This window comes from Pecten maximus, unplaced genomic scaffold, assembly GCF_902652985.1.
Source record: "Pecten maximus unplaced genomic scaffold, xPecMax1.1, whole genome shotgun sequence".
Lineage (NCBI taxonomy): Eukaryota > Metazoa > Mollusca > Bivalvia > Pectinida > Pectinidae > Pecten > Pecten maximus.
The window spans coordinates 1-17,487 of NW_022982717.1; the positions used below are offsets into that span (position 1 = coordinate 1).

Genomic DNA, 17,487 nt, shown 5'->3' on the forward strand with positions numbered 1-17,487 from the left:
ATAAAACCAAACACAAAAAAATGTTAAGGGGCCAAAGAAAAAGATTCCCTGACTATGGGGGATAGTCAGCAGAAGGCTTTTGATACCATTGTCAGTCTTCTCGCTTCTCCACCAGTGTTAGCATATGTAGACTTCACTAAGCCTTTCATTGTTAACACAGATGCCTCTGTAGAAGGTTAGGTGCTGTGCTGTACCAGAATCAATGGGACATGAAATGGTGATTGCATTTGCCAGTCGAGGTTTACGTCGGAGTGAAAGTTGGAATTTCTTTGTCCCAAATGGGTACTCACTGACAAGTTCCATGATTACCTGTATGGCAACACTTTTGAAGTACGTACAGATAAAAACCCTCTAACCTATGTGACGACCACAGCGAAGCTTGACGCAGCGAGTCATAGGTGGTTAGCCTCACTCTCAAACTTTAACTTTAAATTAGTTTATAGAGCGGGCCGTCTCAATGGGGATGCTGACGGGTTGTCAAGACGACCGTATCGGCAAGAGGAAGTTTTCCCATATGTAGCGAGAGCAGTTACCTGTGCTTCTTTGTCCACTAGGGAGGAGTTGCCTTTAGCAGAAACTGTGGTTCTCTCAAATACATCATCCCTAGGACCGGAGAGCAACACCCTAGATATAGGGAATGCAAAACTCTTTGGTGTGGATTGGGAAAAACAACAGTCCTTAGATAAACATCTTAGGAGGGTGATAGAGTTTGTCAGGGAGGGGGTTCGACTTGATAAAAAGATATTGAAACACGAACCCGAGGAGGTGTGTCAATATATGCGGAAGTGGCGCCTGTTGAGGCTAGTTAATCCAACCAGGAACCAATTAGCGAGTACCACCGCCAGGGTGTTGTACGAACAATTTATCGTCCACTACAGCTTTCCTTCCCGAATTCACAGTGACCAGGGCAGGCATTTTGAAAGCAAAGTTATCAAAGAACTTTGTAAGATAGCTGGAGTGGAGAAAACTACCCCTAACCATCCTATCGGCAATGGCATGGTCGAACGGTTCAACCAAACCCTGTTAAAAATGTTAGGTACTATAGAGGAAGAACAAAAATCCAGTTGGAAATCCTATGTGACTCCTCTTGTTCATGCATACAATGCAACAAAACATGAGACCACGGGGTATTCTCCTCATTACCTAATGTTTGGTTGGCACCCTAGACTTGGTGTAGATGCATTTATTGGCATCGATACCAGTTCTGAGACTGTAGGGAGTCGTCAGAATTATGATGGGGGGGGGGGGGGGGGGGGGGGGGGGGGGGGGGAGAGAAGCTACCTTAGAAGTAGGAGACCCGGTTCTGATGAGAACAAGTTTATGTGGCAAGCAAAAGTTGGCAGACAAATGGCCTAAGGATCCCTTCATTATCCTTAGTGTGCCAAATGTTGATATGCCCGTATACAAGATTCAGAAAGAGTCGGGAAAGGGACCTATAAAAACTGTACATAGGAACCAAGGGAGACAACCCGAAATCAACAGAATGCTGGAATAGACTTAGTTGAGAGTTCCTCCTCAACTACTGACTCTGATAGCTCAGGTGAGGATGGGAGTCAAACACCCAGATATGTTATTCCTGCAACCACATTCTGTTAGTTCAGGGGATTCTCCTAAACAGGGTAAGAGGGTGTGTGTCGAAATTCCAACACTGCAGGCAGTGATGGTCAGATACAAGACTCGATACCAGCTGTAATGTCCAGGCGAGTCTGTAAATCTTCTGACTTGTATGGAGAATGGCTCATGGAAACCTTGGTACCGTCCAATTCTGGAGCTGAGGTCTACGTCTAGATACTCAGAGCAGTGGGAGAATGTCGTGGTGGACAAAGTTTACTTCGAATTGTGAAATTTATATTTAATCTCTACAGCTAATGGTTTACCATTAAATAAGTAGAAACTGTAGCATAATTGTAATTTACATTCAATATGAAGTAAAAGATTAATATTCACATTAGGAAAGCTTTTGTTCCACACTGCAGAGGAGAAATTCTGAAATTCCTCTAAGTTGTTGTATACATATTACCTTGGGACACTGGCCAAGGTGATAATTTCAATTTGTACTGATTTTAATTTTAGATTTTTCTTTCTATAGTGTTATATGAGCAGTGATCTTTTATGCCTTGTAGGTAGGGATTGTCCTAATCACTTGGATATTAGATAATTAGCTGTTCATTCTTTTATAGTATTAGTAGATTCAACCATTATTGTTGATATTGGTTTAAATGCCAGGAGTCATTTCCCTTTGCAGGGGAGAATGTCACGGTGGTCAAACTATCATTAGTTTGGCCAACACATGTAATTATAAGGTGTATGTACAAGTCCCTGTGTCAATAATGTTTGATTGATTGGTGGGGCTTAACGTCCTTGTTCCGGTTATAACCGAGCCTAGGACACTGTTAATAATTTCCTATGTACCTGTGTATATAGTTGTTATTGTGACGTATGAGAGGTGAGCGCAAGGATTGGTTGAGTGTGTCACTTTGACCCTGCATGACCCTATACCCGTGCACGTGGAAAACCTTACCTGGGCTGCCCAGGTGAGTGCAGCACAACGGCTATAGACCTTGCACCCATATACACGTAAATTTGACGCCACGCATAATTATGTGTACATTCTAAAGTGACAATATCTCAGGATGAAGGATTGCGCACAATTTCTACAAGAGCCTCTGTGGACAGCCCACGCACATAGCCATATTTTTTCTGCTCTATTGGGGTTTAAAGTTTTCTTTTTTTATTTCATTTTTTTTTGTAAAAGTGGTCTTTACAGTCTCAGAATACAGGATTTCGACCATTTCTTCGAGTGTGTCTGGGGGCCGATCAGACCCCTGGCCATATTTCTATGGAGTGTGTCTGGGGGCCGATCAGACCCCTGGCCATATTTCTATGGAGTGTGTCTGGGGGCCGATCAGACCCCTGGCCATATTTCTATGGAGTGTGTCTGGGGGCCGATCAGACCCCTGGCCATATTTCTATGTCTCCGTCCCGGTCCCCTAACATCAAACCCTGGGTCCGCCTCTGAATTTTAACATTTTTATTCTTTTAAAAACATGCATATCACCCGACAATAATTACCTTTTAAGTATATTTACGTATGTAGTTATAAAGACCTTTCTGAAATCCACAAGTCAACAAGTTATAAATACTCTCTACATCTCTGGGCTTCCGTACCTCGATTACTATGAGCATGCGCTCACAATATGCATATGGATGACACGGGCCAGCTGATGACAGCGGATGACAGCGGCGCGGCGCTTCTGACCACTATGAGTAGGGGTAGGTGTGTTCGAAAGCGTTGTCTGTTGGCTCTGGATGTTTAATTAATTTGATTTTAGTTAATATTGATGAAATACTGCATGATGGTTATGTTAACAATGCTTTTCCTGTTTGAACCAAATATGATCGTTCACAGAATAAAAAATAAAAAACAAAACGATCGCGGCGTGTTAATTAAACACCTATATGACTACGCACAATATTAACAAACTTTATCAGTTGCATGTTCACTGGACTGTGGGATATATATAGTAGCTACAGTGTACATGTACCTACGGTATTTCAACAGGAAAAATATGCATTAAGAATTAAACAATGTTAATAATTCAAGTCAAGAATGTATATTAAGTACACATTATTTAGTACACATTGTACCAGAGACATATATGTCTCTGCTATATACAATGTATGTCTCTGATTGTACAAAAGATTTGAATTATGTATATTTATATAATTAGTACACATTGTACATAAAATTTGAATTATGTAATTGAGTACACATTGTATGTAAAATTTGAATTATGTACACATTGTGTGTAAGATTTGAGAATTATGAATTTGACTAAATGTTAGTGTTGACATCCTTATGAAATCGAATCAGTTTGTCATTCCTGCCATTCATGATCGTTCCGGCCAGTGGTCCCCTTAGTCATTCTCTTCTCTAACAGGTCTGTCTGACTCTATAAAGTCATTCAGTTCCCTAAAAGGACTGTGTACTTTTTAACATCATAACTAAATATTGTAATAGGACTCAGCAGGAGCCATACACACATCATGTGGTTTAGTTTGGGGCTCAGACCGCTCTGTGAATTTAAACATAATTCATTATGGAAGTTAGGATAGGAAATGATTGTCCCCTAAAGAGAGGTCTCTTCTGATAGCCATAAACAGTCAACAAATAAAGGCAAATAGGATACTCCAGGTTATACAAAGAAAAAACACGAAAAAAAACACAAAAAATTCATGGTATAAGACTTAATTAGCTGTGTGATATAATACTTAGCTGTGTGATTTAATACTCAGCTGTGTGATATAAAACTTAGCTGTGTGATATGATACTTAGCTCTGTGATATAAAACTTAGCTGTGTGATATAATACTTAGCTCTGTGATATAAAACTTAGCTGTGTTAGTGATTTATCAATACAAAAGTATATATACTAGTAATCAGATGATATGTTACCGTTTTAATAACTCAGAATCAACTAAGGATTGAACGACTATCATTCTTTAAAGCTTCAATGTATCCAGTTCTTTGTGTGTTTGCTGTGGTACAATATATTGGTGTCTGAAAAGTTTCCGAGGAATTACCCACAACAAGACCTTAATCCAACTCCCCGATTCGGCTACAAATAGGAGGGAATTAATGAAAATATTGTGTGTAATAATCATCTGTGGTGTTGTTGAGGATACTGTACAAGAATCAATAGGCATATAACTCCCCCTGTCACATCAGTCATAATACAGTCATGTATTGATGGCTGAGATTTAGGAATCTCGTCTCTCGCCAAATTGTAATGTCTATCACTCTTTCTCGGCAAAACAACGCCACTTCACTGTCATAGTCATCAAATTTGGAGTGACAAATAAATAAATGGTATGAATAAAAATCTCCTTACACTTCCAATCATACTGACCAAATAGGCTGTAATTACAGAATGGCCATGGCCCTCACCATTGTCCTAAGTCGGTAGTAACGCATCATCTTTTGGTGGACCCCTAATGGGTATTAACCTGTGCCCAGTGGTAAGATTTGGACCTGAAGGCTGTGATTTACTGACCGTTATAGGCAGCCCCTGTGATGTATGTGTTTGGTGTTTAACCAATTCTCCCCGAGGTTTCTAGGTTTCCACATTCATTTCTCATCCTCTCTGATCTGGTCTACTGAAGGTGATGTTCTAGGATTAAATAGGTACATGGTCGTAACGGTGAAAAAAGGTAATAACGGTATAAACCGAACATTTCAGCTGAATGAACTGCACAAACTGTGAGAAGGAAACCCACTGGATATAAAGGTATATCAGTATTAAAAAAACAAGACACCTGACCGGCCATTTTATGATAAATGTCATACAAGTATAATTCTGAGGGTCCCAGACACCAGATACCTACTTCAGGCCATAGCTAGGATAAAGGTCATTAAGAATAATTATGAGGGTCTGAGACACCAGACACCCACTTCAGGCCATAGGATAAATGTCATACAAGAATAGTTCTGAGGGTCTAATTCATTAAGAATAATTATGAGGGTCTGATTCATTAAGAATATTTCTGAGGGTCTGATTCATTAAGAATAATTATGAGGGTCTGATTCATTAAGAATAATTATGAGGGTCTGATTCATTAAGAATATTTCTGAGGGTCTAATTCATTGCGCATAATTCTGAGGGTCTGATTCATTGCGAATATTTCTGAGGGTCTAATTCATTAAGTGTAATTCTGAGGGTCTTATTCATTAAGAATACTGCCCTGCAGGTAGGGCGTAAGAATTGTACCTGCTGCCCCCATTGCATGATCGTAAGAGGCGACTAAATTTGGGATCGTATCTTTTCTCTTCTTTCTTAACAACTTTCTTCTTCCTAATGTCTCCCTTGACAATGCCTCACTTTAGGCCTTTAGTTGAGCGTTCGCCGCTGTGAGGAAGGCTTTGGGTTCTGTCCCCTGGCCGAGACATACCAGAGTCTTTAAAAATGGTAGTTGCTGCTCCTGCTTAGCGCTCAGCATATTAGGAGTGGGACGACAGTGGTTTGCCCGTTGTCATTATAATGTGACCGGGTGGTGTGTGCTGCTGGATGTCTTCGGCAGTATGCTTCAGGGAGGTAGCACTATAAATCAGCAAAAGTTCCGGCCTATTACAAGGAGACTTAACACAAACATACCGCAGCCTCCCAAAACACACATACAGTACACACTCGCCACATGCAGCCATGTCGTACGCACGGGAGGCAGTCCTTAAATGACCTTAGCTGTTAAATAGCACGTTAAACAAAATAAACCGAACCAAACCAAATCATTAAGAATAATTATGATTGTCTGATTCATTAAGAATAATTCTGAGGGTGTAATTGATAAAGAATAATTCTGAGGGTGTAATTGATAAAGAATAATTCTGAGGGTCTAATTCATCAAGAATAATTCTGAGGGTCTGAGACACCAGATACCCACTTCAGGCCATAGGATAAATGTCATACAAGTATAATTCTGAGGGTCTGAGACACCAGACACCCACTTCAGGCCATAGGATAAATGTCATTGAGAATAATTCTGTGGGTGTAATTCATAAACTATAATTATGAGGGTCTGATTCATTAAGTATAATTCTGTGGGTGTAATTCATAAACTATAATTATGAGGGTCTGATTCATTAAGTATAATTCTGAGGGTCTAATTCATGAAGTATAATTGTGAAAGTCTAATTCATGAAGTATAATTGTGAAAGTCTAATTCATGAAGTATAATTCTGAGGGTCTAATTCATTAAGTATAATTCTGAGGGTCTAATTCATTAAGAATAATTCTGAGGGTCTAATTCATTAAGTATAATTCTGAGGGTCTAATTCATTAAGTATAATTCTGAGGGTCTAATTCATTAAGTATAATTCTGAGGGTCTAATTCATTAAGAATAATTCTGAGGGTCTAATTCATTAAGAATAATTCTGAGGGTCTGAGACACCAGATACCCACTTCAGGCCATAGGATAAAGGTCATTGAGAATAAATCTGCAGGTCTAAGACACCAGACACCCACTTAAAAGCCTAGGAATTGGGTCATTAAGAATTCAATTCTGAGGGTCTAAGGCATAGAATAAATGTTGTTAAGAATAATTCTGAGGGTCTAAGTCTGATATTTTCATAAGGACAATTTGTCTGTAGACAGTATCTTGTCAAAACAACTTGGTCAGTAGGTGTCTGTGTTTTCAGGAAGCTTTATTGATATTTCAGCAACCACAATCTTAAATCTAATCCATTTAAATTGTGATTATACCTTTTTTAGTCATGTTTGATGTCCCCTCCCCATTACCCAACCTTGGTTGTTGTGACTCCTACTGTTTTGGTTTGGTTATGTTTGATGTCCCGTCCCCATTACCCAACCTTGGTTGTTGTGACTCCTACTGTTTTGGTTTGGTTTTGTTTGATGTCCCCTCCCCATTACCCAACCATGGTTGTTGTGACTCCTACTGTTTTGGTTTGGTTTTGTTTGATGTCCCCTCCCCATTACCCAACCTTGGTTGTTGTGACTCCTACTGTTTTGGTTTAGTAATGTTTGATGTCCCCTCCCCATTACCTAACCTTGGTTGATGTGACTCCTACTTTTTTGGTTTGGTTATGTTTGATGTCCCCTCCCCATTACCCAACCTTGGTTGTTGTGACTCCTACTGTTTTGGTTTGAGTATGTTTGATGTCCCCTCCCCATTACCCAACCTTGGTTGTTGTGACTCCTACTGTTTTGGTTTGGTTATGTTTGATGTCCCGTCCCCATTACCAAACCTTGGTTGTTGTGACTCCTACTGTTTTGGTTTGAGTATGTTTGATGTCCCCTCCCCATTACCCAACCTTGGTTGTTGTGACTCCTACTGTTTTGGTTTGAGTATGTTTGATGTCCCCTCCCCATTACCCAACCTTGGTTGTTGTGACTCCTACTGTTTTGGTTTGGTTATGTTTGATGTCCCGTCCCCATTACCCAACCTTGGTTGTTGTGACTCCTACTGTTTTGGTTTAGTTATGTTTGATGTCCCCTCCCCATTACCCAACCTTGGTTGATGTGACTCCTACTGTTTTGGTTTGAGTATGTTTGATGTCCCCTCCCCATTACCCAACCTTGGTTGTTGTGACTCCTACTGTTTTGGTTTGAGTATGTTTGATGTCCCCTCTCCATTACCCAGCCTTGGTTGTTGTGACTCCTACTGTTTTGGTTTAGTTATGTTTGATGTCCCCTCCCCATTACCCAACCTTGGTTGTTGTGACTCCTACTGTTTTGATTTAGTTATGTTTGATGTCCCCTCCCCATTACCCAACCTTGGTTGTTGTGACTCCTACTGTTTTGGTTTGAGTATGTGTGATGTCCCCTCCCCATTACCCAACCTTGGTTGTTGTGACTCCTACTGTTTTGGTTTGGTTATGTTTGATGTCCCCTCCCCATTACCCAACCTTGGTTGTTGTGACTCCTACTGTTTTGGTTTAGTCATGTTTGATGTCCCCTCCCCATTACCCAACCTTGGTTGTTGTGACTCCTACTGTTTTGGTTTAGTTATGTTTGATGTCTCCTCCCCATTACCCAACCTTGGTTGTTGTGACTCCTGCTGTTTTGGTTTGGTTATGTTTGATGTCCCCTCCCCATTACCCAACCTTGGTTATTGTGACTCCTACTGTTTTGGTTTGAGTATGTTTGATGTCCCCTCCCCATTACCCAACCTTGGTTGTTGTGACTCCTACTGTTTTGGTTTAGTTATGTTTGATGTCCCCTCCCCATTACCCAACCTTGGTTGTTGTGACTCCTACTGTTTTGGTTTAGTTATGTTTGATGTCCCGTCCCCATTACCCAACCTTGGTTGTTGTGACTCCTACTGTTTTGGTTTAGTTATGTTTGATGTCCCCTCCCCATTACCCAACCTTGGTTGTTGTGACTCCTACTGTTTTGGTTTAGTTATGTTTGATGTCCCCTCCCCATTACCCAACCTTGGTTGTTGTGACTCCTACTGTTTTGGTTTAGTTATGTTTGATGTCACCTCCCCATTACCCAAACTTGGTTGTTGTGACTCCTACTGTTTTGGGTTTAGTTATGTTTGATGTCCCCTCCCCATTACCCAACCTTGGATGTTGTGACTCCTACTGTTTTGGTTTAGTTATGTTTGATGTCCCCTCCCCATTACCCAACCTTGGTTGTTCTGACTCCTACTGTTTTGGTTTGAGTATGTTTGATGTCCCCTCCCCATTACCCAACCTTGGTTGATGTGACTCCTACTGTTTTGGTTTGAGTATGTTTGATGTCCCCTCCCCATTACCCAACCTTGGTTGTTGTGACTCCTACTGTTTTGGTTTGAGTATGTTTGATGTCCCCTCTCCATTACCCAGCCTTGGTTGTTGTGACTCCTACTGTTTTGGTTTAGTTATGTTTGATGTCCCCTCCCCATTACCCAACCTTGGTTGTTGTGACTCCTACTGTTTTGGTTTAGTTATGTTTGATGTCCCCTCCCCATTACCCAACCTTGGTTGTTGTGACTCCTACTGTTTTGGTTTGAGTATGTGTGATGTCCCCTCCCCATTACCCAACCTTGGTTGTTGTGACTCCTACTGTTTTGGTTTGGTTATGTTTGATGTCCCCTCCCCATTACCCAACCTTGGTTGTTGTGACTCCTACTGTTTTGGTTTAGTTATGTTTGATGTCCCCTCCCCATTACCCAACCTTGGTTGTTGTGACTCCTACTGTTTTGGTTTAGTCATGTTTGATGTCCCCTCCCCATTACCCAACCTTGGTTGTTGTGACTCCTACTGTTTTGGTTTAGTTATGTTTGATGTCTCCTCCCCATTACCCAACCTTGGTTGTTGTGACTCCTACTGTTTTGGTTTGGTTATGTTTGATGTCCCCTCTCCATTACCCAACCTTGGTTGTTGTGACTCCTACTGTTTTGGTTTGAGTATGTTTGATGTCCCCTCCCCATTACCCAACCTTGGTTGTTGTGAGTCCTACTGTTTTGGTTTGAGTATGTTTGATGTCCCCTCCCCATTACCCAACCTTGGTTGTTGTGACTCCTACTGTTTTGGTTTGAGTATGTTTGATGTCCCCTCCCCATTACCCAACCTTGGTTGTTGTGAGTCCTACTGTTTTGGTTTAGTTATGTTTGATGTCCCCTCCCCATTACCCAACCTTGGTTGATGTGACTCCTACTGTTTTGGTTCGGTTATGTTTGATGTCCCGTCCCCATTACCCAACCTTGGTTGTTGTGACTCCTACTGTTTTGGTTTAGTTATGTTTGATGTCCCCTCGATCCCCATTACCCAATCTTGGTTGATGTTAGTCCTGTATTCATATGAACATCACAGATAGAATTACCTTGTAGGAAAGTTATGTTATTTTCATATTTCAACTATTTAATCCAAGACCATACACAAAATGCATTTGATAGAATTAAGTGTTCATTGTCCATGTTGATGTTCTCGGTGTTTATGATCATCAACAGTTCGCCAGTAGTACTAACGGAAGAAGTATAGCTCCTCGAATGAAATGCAAAATCTTAATGTTCTGCGTAACTGCAGAAAAATTCAGGAGCAAGTCCATATTTGCTCAAAGTTTAAAATCAAGGGCAATCTTCCAGATGATTATTAGCAGTGTGTGTTGTTTCATTGTACAAACAAATGACCTGCTGTCAGGGCCACTGGTAAGATTATCACAGTCCTGTTGTCATACCCAGATATAGGCTGTCTTTCCAAGTGTCTGCTCTTAGGCAAACGGAAATAATCACTGGAAAAAATTCATTTCAATATCGCATTTGAATATGCAGATTATTCTAAAGATTGAATATTTGTGTTTGATGATGCATAAAAGTGTGTTTGACATTTTTTACAAAATATTCAATAACTACTGAGAGATTGAAATGCAAATTAATTGATGCTAATTTATTTCAGATTGGTTTGCTAATTGTTGTAAATTTAGCTGTTCAATAATAATGTGCAAATTTTGTTTTTAAAGGAATGTTTTGATGTAAGATATGGATGTGCAAAAATGGACAGAGGCAAATTCCATGAAGCGCGCTATGAATGCCAACTGAAAGCAGTTCAATGCTTATATTTACCATCTGCGATTTTTTATTTGTCGTGCGATTTTTAGCCCACCATCATCAGATGGTGGGCTATTCAAATCGCCCTGCATCCGTGGTCCGTGGTCCGTCGTCCGTCCGTCCATCCGTCCGTCCGTCCGTCCGTAAACAATTCTTGTTATCGCTAATCCTCAGAAAGTACTGAAGGGATCTTTCTCAAATTTCATATGTGGGTTCCCCTTGGTACCTAGTTATGCATATTGCATTTTGAGACCAATCGTAAAACAAGATGGCCGACAGGCAGCCATCTTGGATTTTGACAATTGAAGTTTGTTATCGCTATTTCTGAGAAAGTACCCAAGGGATCTTTCTCAAATTTCATATGTAGATTTCCCTTGGTGCCTAGTTATGCATATTGCATTTTGAGACCAATCGGAAAACAACCTGGCCGACAGGCAGCCATCTTGGATTTTGACAATTGAAGATTGTTATCGCTATTTCTGAGAAAGTACTGAAGGGATCTTTCTCAAATTTCATATGTAGGTTTCCCTTGGTGCCTAGTTATGCATATTGCATTTTGAGACCTATCGGAAAACAACATGGCCGACAGGCAGCCATCTTGGATTTTGATAATTGAAGTTTGTTATCGCTATTTCTGAGAAAGTATTGAAGGGATCTTTCTCAAATTTCATATGTAGATTCCCCTTGGTGCCTAGTTATGCATATTGCATTTTGAGATCAATCGGAGAACAACATGGCCGACAGGCAGCCATCTTGGATTTTGACAATTGAAGTTTGTTATCGCTATTTCTGAGAAAGTACTGAAGGGATCTTTCTCAAATTTCATATGTAGGTTTCCCTTGGTGCCTAGTTATGCATATTGCATTTTGAGACCTATCGGAAAACAACATGGCCGACAGGCAGCCATCTTAGATTTTGACAATTGAAGTTTGTTATCGCTATTTCTCAGAAAGTACTGAAGGGATCTTTCTCAAACATTTTTATAAGTTCCCCTTGGTCTGTAGTTCTGCATATTGCATCTTGGGACCAATAGGAAAACAACATGGCCGACAGGCAGCCATCTTGGATTTTGACAATTGAAGTTTGTTATCGCTATTTCTGAGAAAGTACTGAAGGGATCTTTCTCAAATTTCATATATAGGTTTCCCTTGGTGCCTAGTTATGCATATTACATTTTGAGACCTATCAGAAAACAACATGGCCGACAGGCAGCCATCTTAGATTTTGACAATTGAAGTTTGTTATCGCTATTTCTCAGAAAGTACTAAAGGGATCTTTCTCAAACATTTTTAGCCCACCATCATCAGATGGTGGGCTATTCAAATCGCCCTGCGTCCGTGGTCCGTCGTCCGTCCCTCAGTCCGTCCGTCCCTCCGTCCGTCCGTCCGTCCGTAAACAATTCTTGTTATCGCTATTTCTCAGAAAGTACTGAAGGGATCTTTCTCAAATTTCATATGTAGGTTCCCCTTGGTGCCTTGTTATGCATATTGCATTTTGAGACTAATCGGAAAACAACATGGCCGACAGGCAGCCATCTTGGATTTTGACAATTGATGTTTGTTATCGCTATTTCTGAGAAAGTGCTGAAGGGATCTTTCTCAAATTTCATGTGCAGGTTCCCCTTGGTGCCTAGGCATGCATAAAGCATTTTGAGACCAATCGCATAACAACATGGCCGACAGGCAGCCATCTTGGATTTTGACAATTGAAGTTTGTTATTGCTATTTCTCAGAAAGTACTGAAGGGATCTTTCTCAAATTTCATGTGTAGGTTCCCCTTGGTGCCAAGGTATGCATATTGCATTTTGAGACCAATCGAAAAACAACATGGCCGACAGGCAGCCATGTTGGATTTTGACAATTGAAGTTTGTTATCGCTATTTCTCAGAATGCACTGACGAGATCTTTCTCAAATTTCATATGTAGGTTCCCCTTGGTGCCTAGTTATGCATATTGCATTTTGAGACCTATTGGAAAACAACATGGCTGACAGGCAGCCATCTTGGATTTTGACAATTGAAGTTTGTTATCGCTATATCTCAGAATGTACTGAAGGGATCTCTCTTAAATTTCATATGTAGGTTCCTCTTGGTTCTTAGTTATGCATAAAGCATTTTGAGACCTATCGAAAAACAACATGGCCGACAGGCAGCCATCTTGGATTTTGACAATTGAAGTTTGTTATCGGTATTTCTCAGAAAGTACAGAAGGGATCTTTCTCAAATTTCATACATATGTTCCCCTTGGTGCCTAGTTATGCATATTGCATTTTGAGACCAATCGGAAAACAACATGGCCGACAGGCAGCCATCTTGGATTTTGACAATTGAAGTTTGTTATCGCTATTTCTGAAAAAGTACTCAAGGGATCTTTCTCAAATTTCATATATATAGGTTCCCCTCGTTGCCTTGATATGCATATTGCATTTTGAGACCTTTCGGAAAACAACATGGCCGACAGGCAGACATCTTGGATTTTGACAATTGAAGTTTGTTATCGCTATTTCTCAGAAAGTACTGAAGGGATCTTTCTCAAACTTGTTTGTAAGTTCCCCTTGGTCTGTAGTTCTGCATATTTCATCTTGGGACCAATAGGAAAACAACATGGCCGACAGCCAGCCATCTTGGATTTTGACAATTGAATTTTGTTATCGCTATTTATCAGAAATGGCTGAAGGGATCTTTCTCAAATTTCATATGTAGGTTCTCCTTGGTCCCTGGTGTTGCATTTTGGGACCAATCTGAAAACAACATGGCCGACAGACAGCCATTATCGCTAAATCTTAAATTTTATATATAGGTTCCCCTTGTTTGAAAAGTACTAGAGGGCTGTTTCTGAATTTACACAGATTAGTAAGACTTAGAGGAAGGGAAAAGTAGAGAAAAGATCAATCTGACATGGAACCTATAAAGATCATTCAATGGTGGGCGCCAAGATCCCTCTGGGATCTCTTGTTATAAGTTCCCCTTGGTCTGTAGTTCTGCATATTGCATCTTGGGACCAATAGGAAAACAACATGGCCGACAGGCAGCCATCTTGTATTTTGACAATTGAAGTTTGTTATCGCTATTTTACAGAAGGTACTGAAGGGATCTTTCTCAAATTTCATGTGTAGGTTCCCCTTGGTCCCTGGTGTTGCCATTATCGCTAAATCTTAAATTTTATATATAGGTTCCCCTTGTTTGAAAAGTACTAGAGGGCTGTTTCTGAATTTACACAGATTAGTAAGACTTAGAGGAAGGGAAAAGTAGAGAAAAGATCAATCTGACATGGAACCTATAAAGATCATTCAATGGTGGGCACCAAGATCCCTCTGGTTTTTTTTGAAATTTTTCAATTCAAATTTTAGTTGGCAGTTCATAAGCTGGTGAACTCGCAACTGAATTGGTAAGGTTATATAGTGGCAGTGCCATACAATGGTAAATATATATACATTATCAGCTGTTCTGTTTGAGTTGTCTCCCCTATATACTGTCATATATACATTATCAGCTGTTCTGTGTGAGTTGTCTCCCCTATATACTGTCATATATACATTATCAGCTGTTCTGTCTGAGTTGTCTCCCCTATATACTGTCATATATACATTATCAGCTGTTCTGTGTGAGTTGTCTCCCCTATATACTATCATATATACATAATCATTTGTTCTGTGTGTGTTGTCTCCCCTATATACTGTCATATATACATTATCAGCTGTTCTGCGTGAGTTGTCTCCCCTTTATACTGTCATATATACATTATCAGCTGTACTGTCTGAGTTGTCTCCCCTATATACTGTCATATATACATTATCAGCTGTTCTGTGCGAGTTGTCTCCCCTATATACTGTCATATATACATTATCAGTTGTTCTGTGTGAGTTGTCTCCCCTATATACTGTCATATATATATTATCAGCTGTTCTGTGTGAGTTGTCTCCCCTATATACTGTCATATATACATTATCAGCTGTTCTGTGTGAGTTGTCTCCCCTATATACTGTCAAATATACATTATCAGCTGTTCTGTGTGAGTTGTCTCCCCTATATACTGTCATATATACATTATCAGCTGTTCTGTGTGAGTTGTCTCCCCTATATACTGTCATATATACATTATCAGCTGTTCTGTGTGAGTTGTCTCCCCTATATACTGTCATATATACATTATCAGCTGTTCTGTGTGAGTTGTCTCCCCTATATATACTGTCATACATATATAATGTTCTGAGTCAATCTCCCGTAAATATGTCATGTATACCATACTGTTCCATGTGAACTGTTACGATACCTCACATTCTTGGGTTAAAGATAGCTATGTTTTTATTGCTTTAATGCTATAAAGTTAAATAAAGTCATTTCTTTTGAGATATTGTTTGCTGCAGTTTAAAACCAATGACCTTTGTCAAAGTCACACCGGGAAATGTCACTAAGTTAGATGGTGTAAAGCTGAAATGTAATTTCCTTTCCATATTTGTCACATTTATAAATCCACATGTAAAATCATTGACTTGGTATTTTATGGCAATGATTCTGTGTATATATACATGCATCAAATGAAGAAATTCAGTGATAAATCAGTGTTTCTGGCATGGCAAGTTGTGAAACCATCTTACTTGATATTGTTTCGGCACAGAAACAAATTACATTCAGCAATGATATCAGATGCATCGTGTTTTTGAGCAAGATATATTTTGATTTTCGAAGTTCTGCTATAAATGTGTTGTGACAATATTGAAATATTACCAAAATACAATTTGAATTAACTGCATGTGCAGATTCTGACGAGGAGATATTACAAGGAAGGAAATCAAAGATTGTTCTCGAGGGATTGAGGGCTGGCTGGTGAGGAGGAATCATACTGCTAACTGGATTAGGCACATGCAAAAAACCCTGCCTTGGCTTGATTACGATTGGTGCAGGTATAAATCTTAATTGAAACCAGAATTAATTGGCCAGTATGGAAATGATGGCAATGGGAGCTGTGAGAAAATCCAGCCAAGGTGTATGTTATTAATTCTTCTTAAACAGTTATATATCGTAGTCGTTTTGTGATGGTACCTCACCTTGTTGTGTGAGAGTTTGTCCTATAACATAAATCTGTTTTATTATACCCACCACTTAGTAACAGGGTTATACATATTTATCGCTACTTTGCCTCTGTGTGTGAGTGTGTGTGTGTGAGGGTGTGTGCGAGTGAGTGTGTGAGTGTATGTGTCCATCATCTTCAAACCCCAACATAACACTATTAAGAACTACACCTGATTAGGTTTTGGTTGTCATCAGTCAGTTGCATTAAGTAAAAGGAAGATTTTAGAAAGGTTTAAGTACACACCAGATTAGATTTTGGAGTCATCTAGATCTGTCAACACAACACAACACAACGCAACGCAACACAACACAACACAACACAACGCAACGCAACGCAACGCAAGGCAACACAACACAACACAACACAACAGTTAAAGGAATTTCCCTTAGGGAACTATTTATGGCAAATTTAAAGTCCTTGTAGAATGCCAGTACCTTGGCCAACTGTAGCTGGCCCTCAGATAACCAGCAGAAAGGCAGTAATACTGGCCCTCAATATGTGCTCAACATGCAGGTTGGGAGTACCTGCAATACTGTGGGGCCGCGGTGGCCGAGTGGATGTCCCGACACTTTATCACTAGCACTCCACCTCTGGGTTGCCAGTTTGAAACCTAGTTGCCAGGTATACTGACCGTAGGCCGGTGGTTTTTCTCCGGGTACTCCGGCTTTCCTCCACCTCCAAAACCTGGCACGTCCTTAAATGGTCCTGGCTGTTAATAGGACGTTAAACAAAAGCAAACCAAGCACAAACCAAACTGCAACACTGTTCCTTGACAGCAAAATGCTTGCTGTACGGCCACTGGAGACCTGTAGCTGACGGGCAGTGGCATGAGGGAGTCGCATGTTCATGGTCACCCTGCTGTTTTAAGCCTGTTGTATACGGGCCTGTGAGTTGTGGTCACACGTCCATGGTCAACCTTCTGTTTTAAACCTGTTGTATATAACTGGCCTGTGAGTTGTGGTCACATGTCCATGGTCAACCTACTGTTTTAAACCTGTTGTATAACTGGCCTGTGACTTGTGGTCACACGTCCATGGTCAACCTACTGTTTTAAACCTGTTGCATATAACTGGCCTGTGAGTTGTGGTCACATGTCAATGGTCAACCTTCTGTTTTAAACCTGTTGTATATAACTGGCCTGCGAGTTGTGGTCACATGTCCATGGTCAACCTACTGCTTTAAACCTGTTGTATAACTGGCCTGCGAGTTGTGGTCACATGTCTATGGCCAACCTACTGTTTTAAGCCTGTTGTATAACTGACCTGTGACTTGTGGTCACTATACTGGCCTACTATTGGTGAACTGCATTGACCTTTGTGAGCAATAACTCATGCAACTTACTCAGAACAATTTTTTTTTTTAAACTTTT

The 17,487-nt window shown here is 40.3% G+C and overlaps 1 protein-coding gene across 1 annotated transcript; it reads left to right on the plus strand.

Moving 5' to 3' along the window:
* Window positions 1-54: 54 nt before the first annotated feature.
* LOC117320831 lies at window positions 55-1,212 on the plus strand (the record flags this gene model as incomplete). The annotated part of the gene is made up of 2 exons (XM_033875315.1): window positions 55-175; window positions 332-1,212. Coding segments are annotated over exons 1-2 (1,002 nt in total), but the record flags the coding sequence as incomplete, so codon positions are not given.
* Between the last annotated feature and the right edge of the window lie 16,275 nt (window positions 1,213-17,487).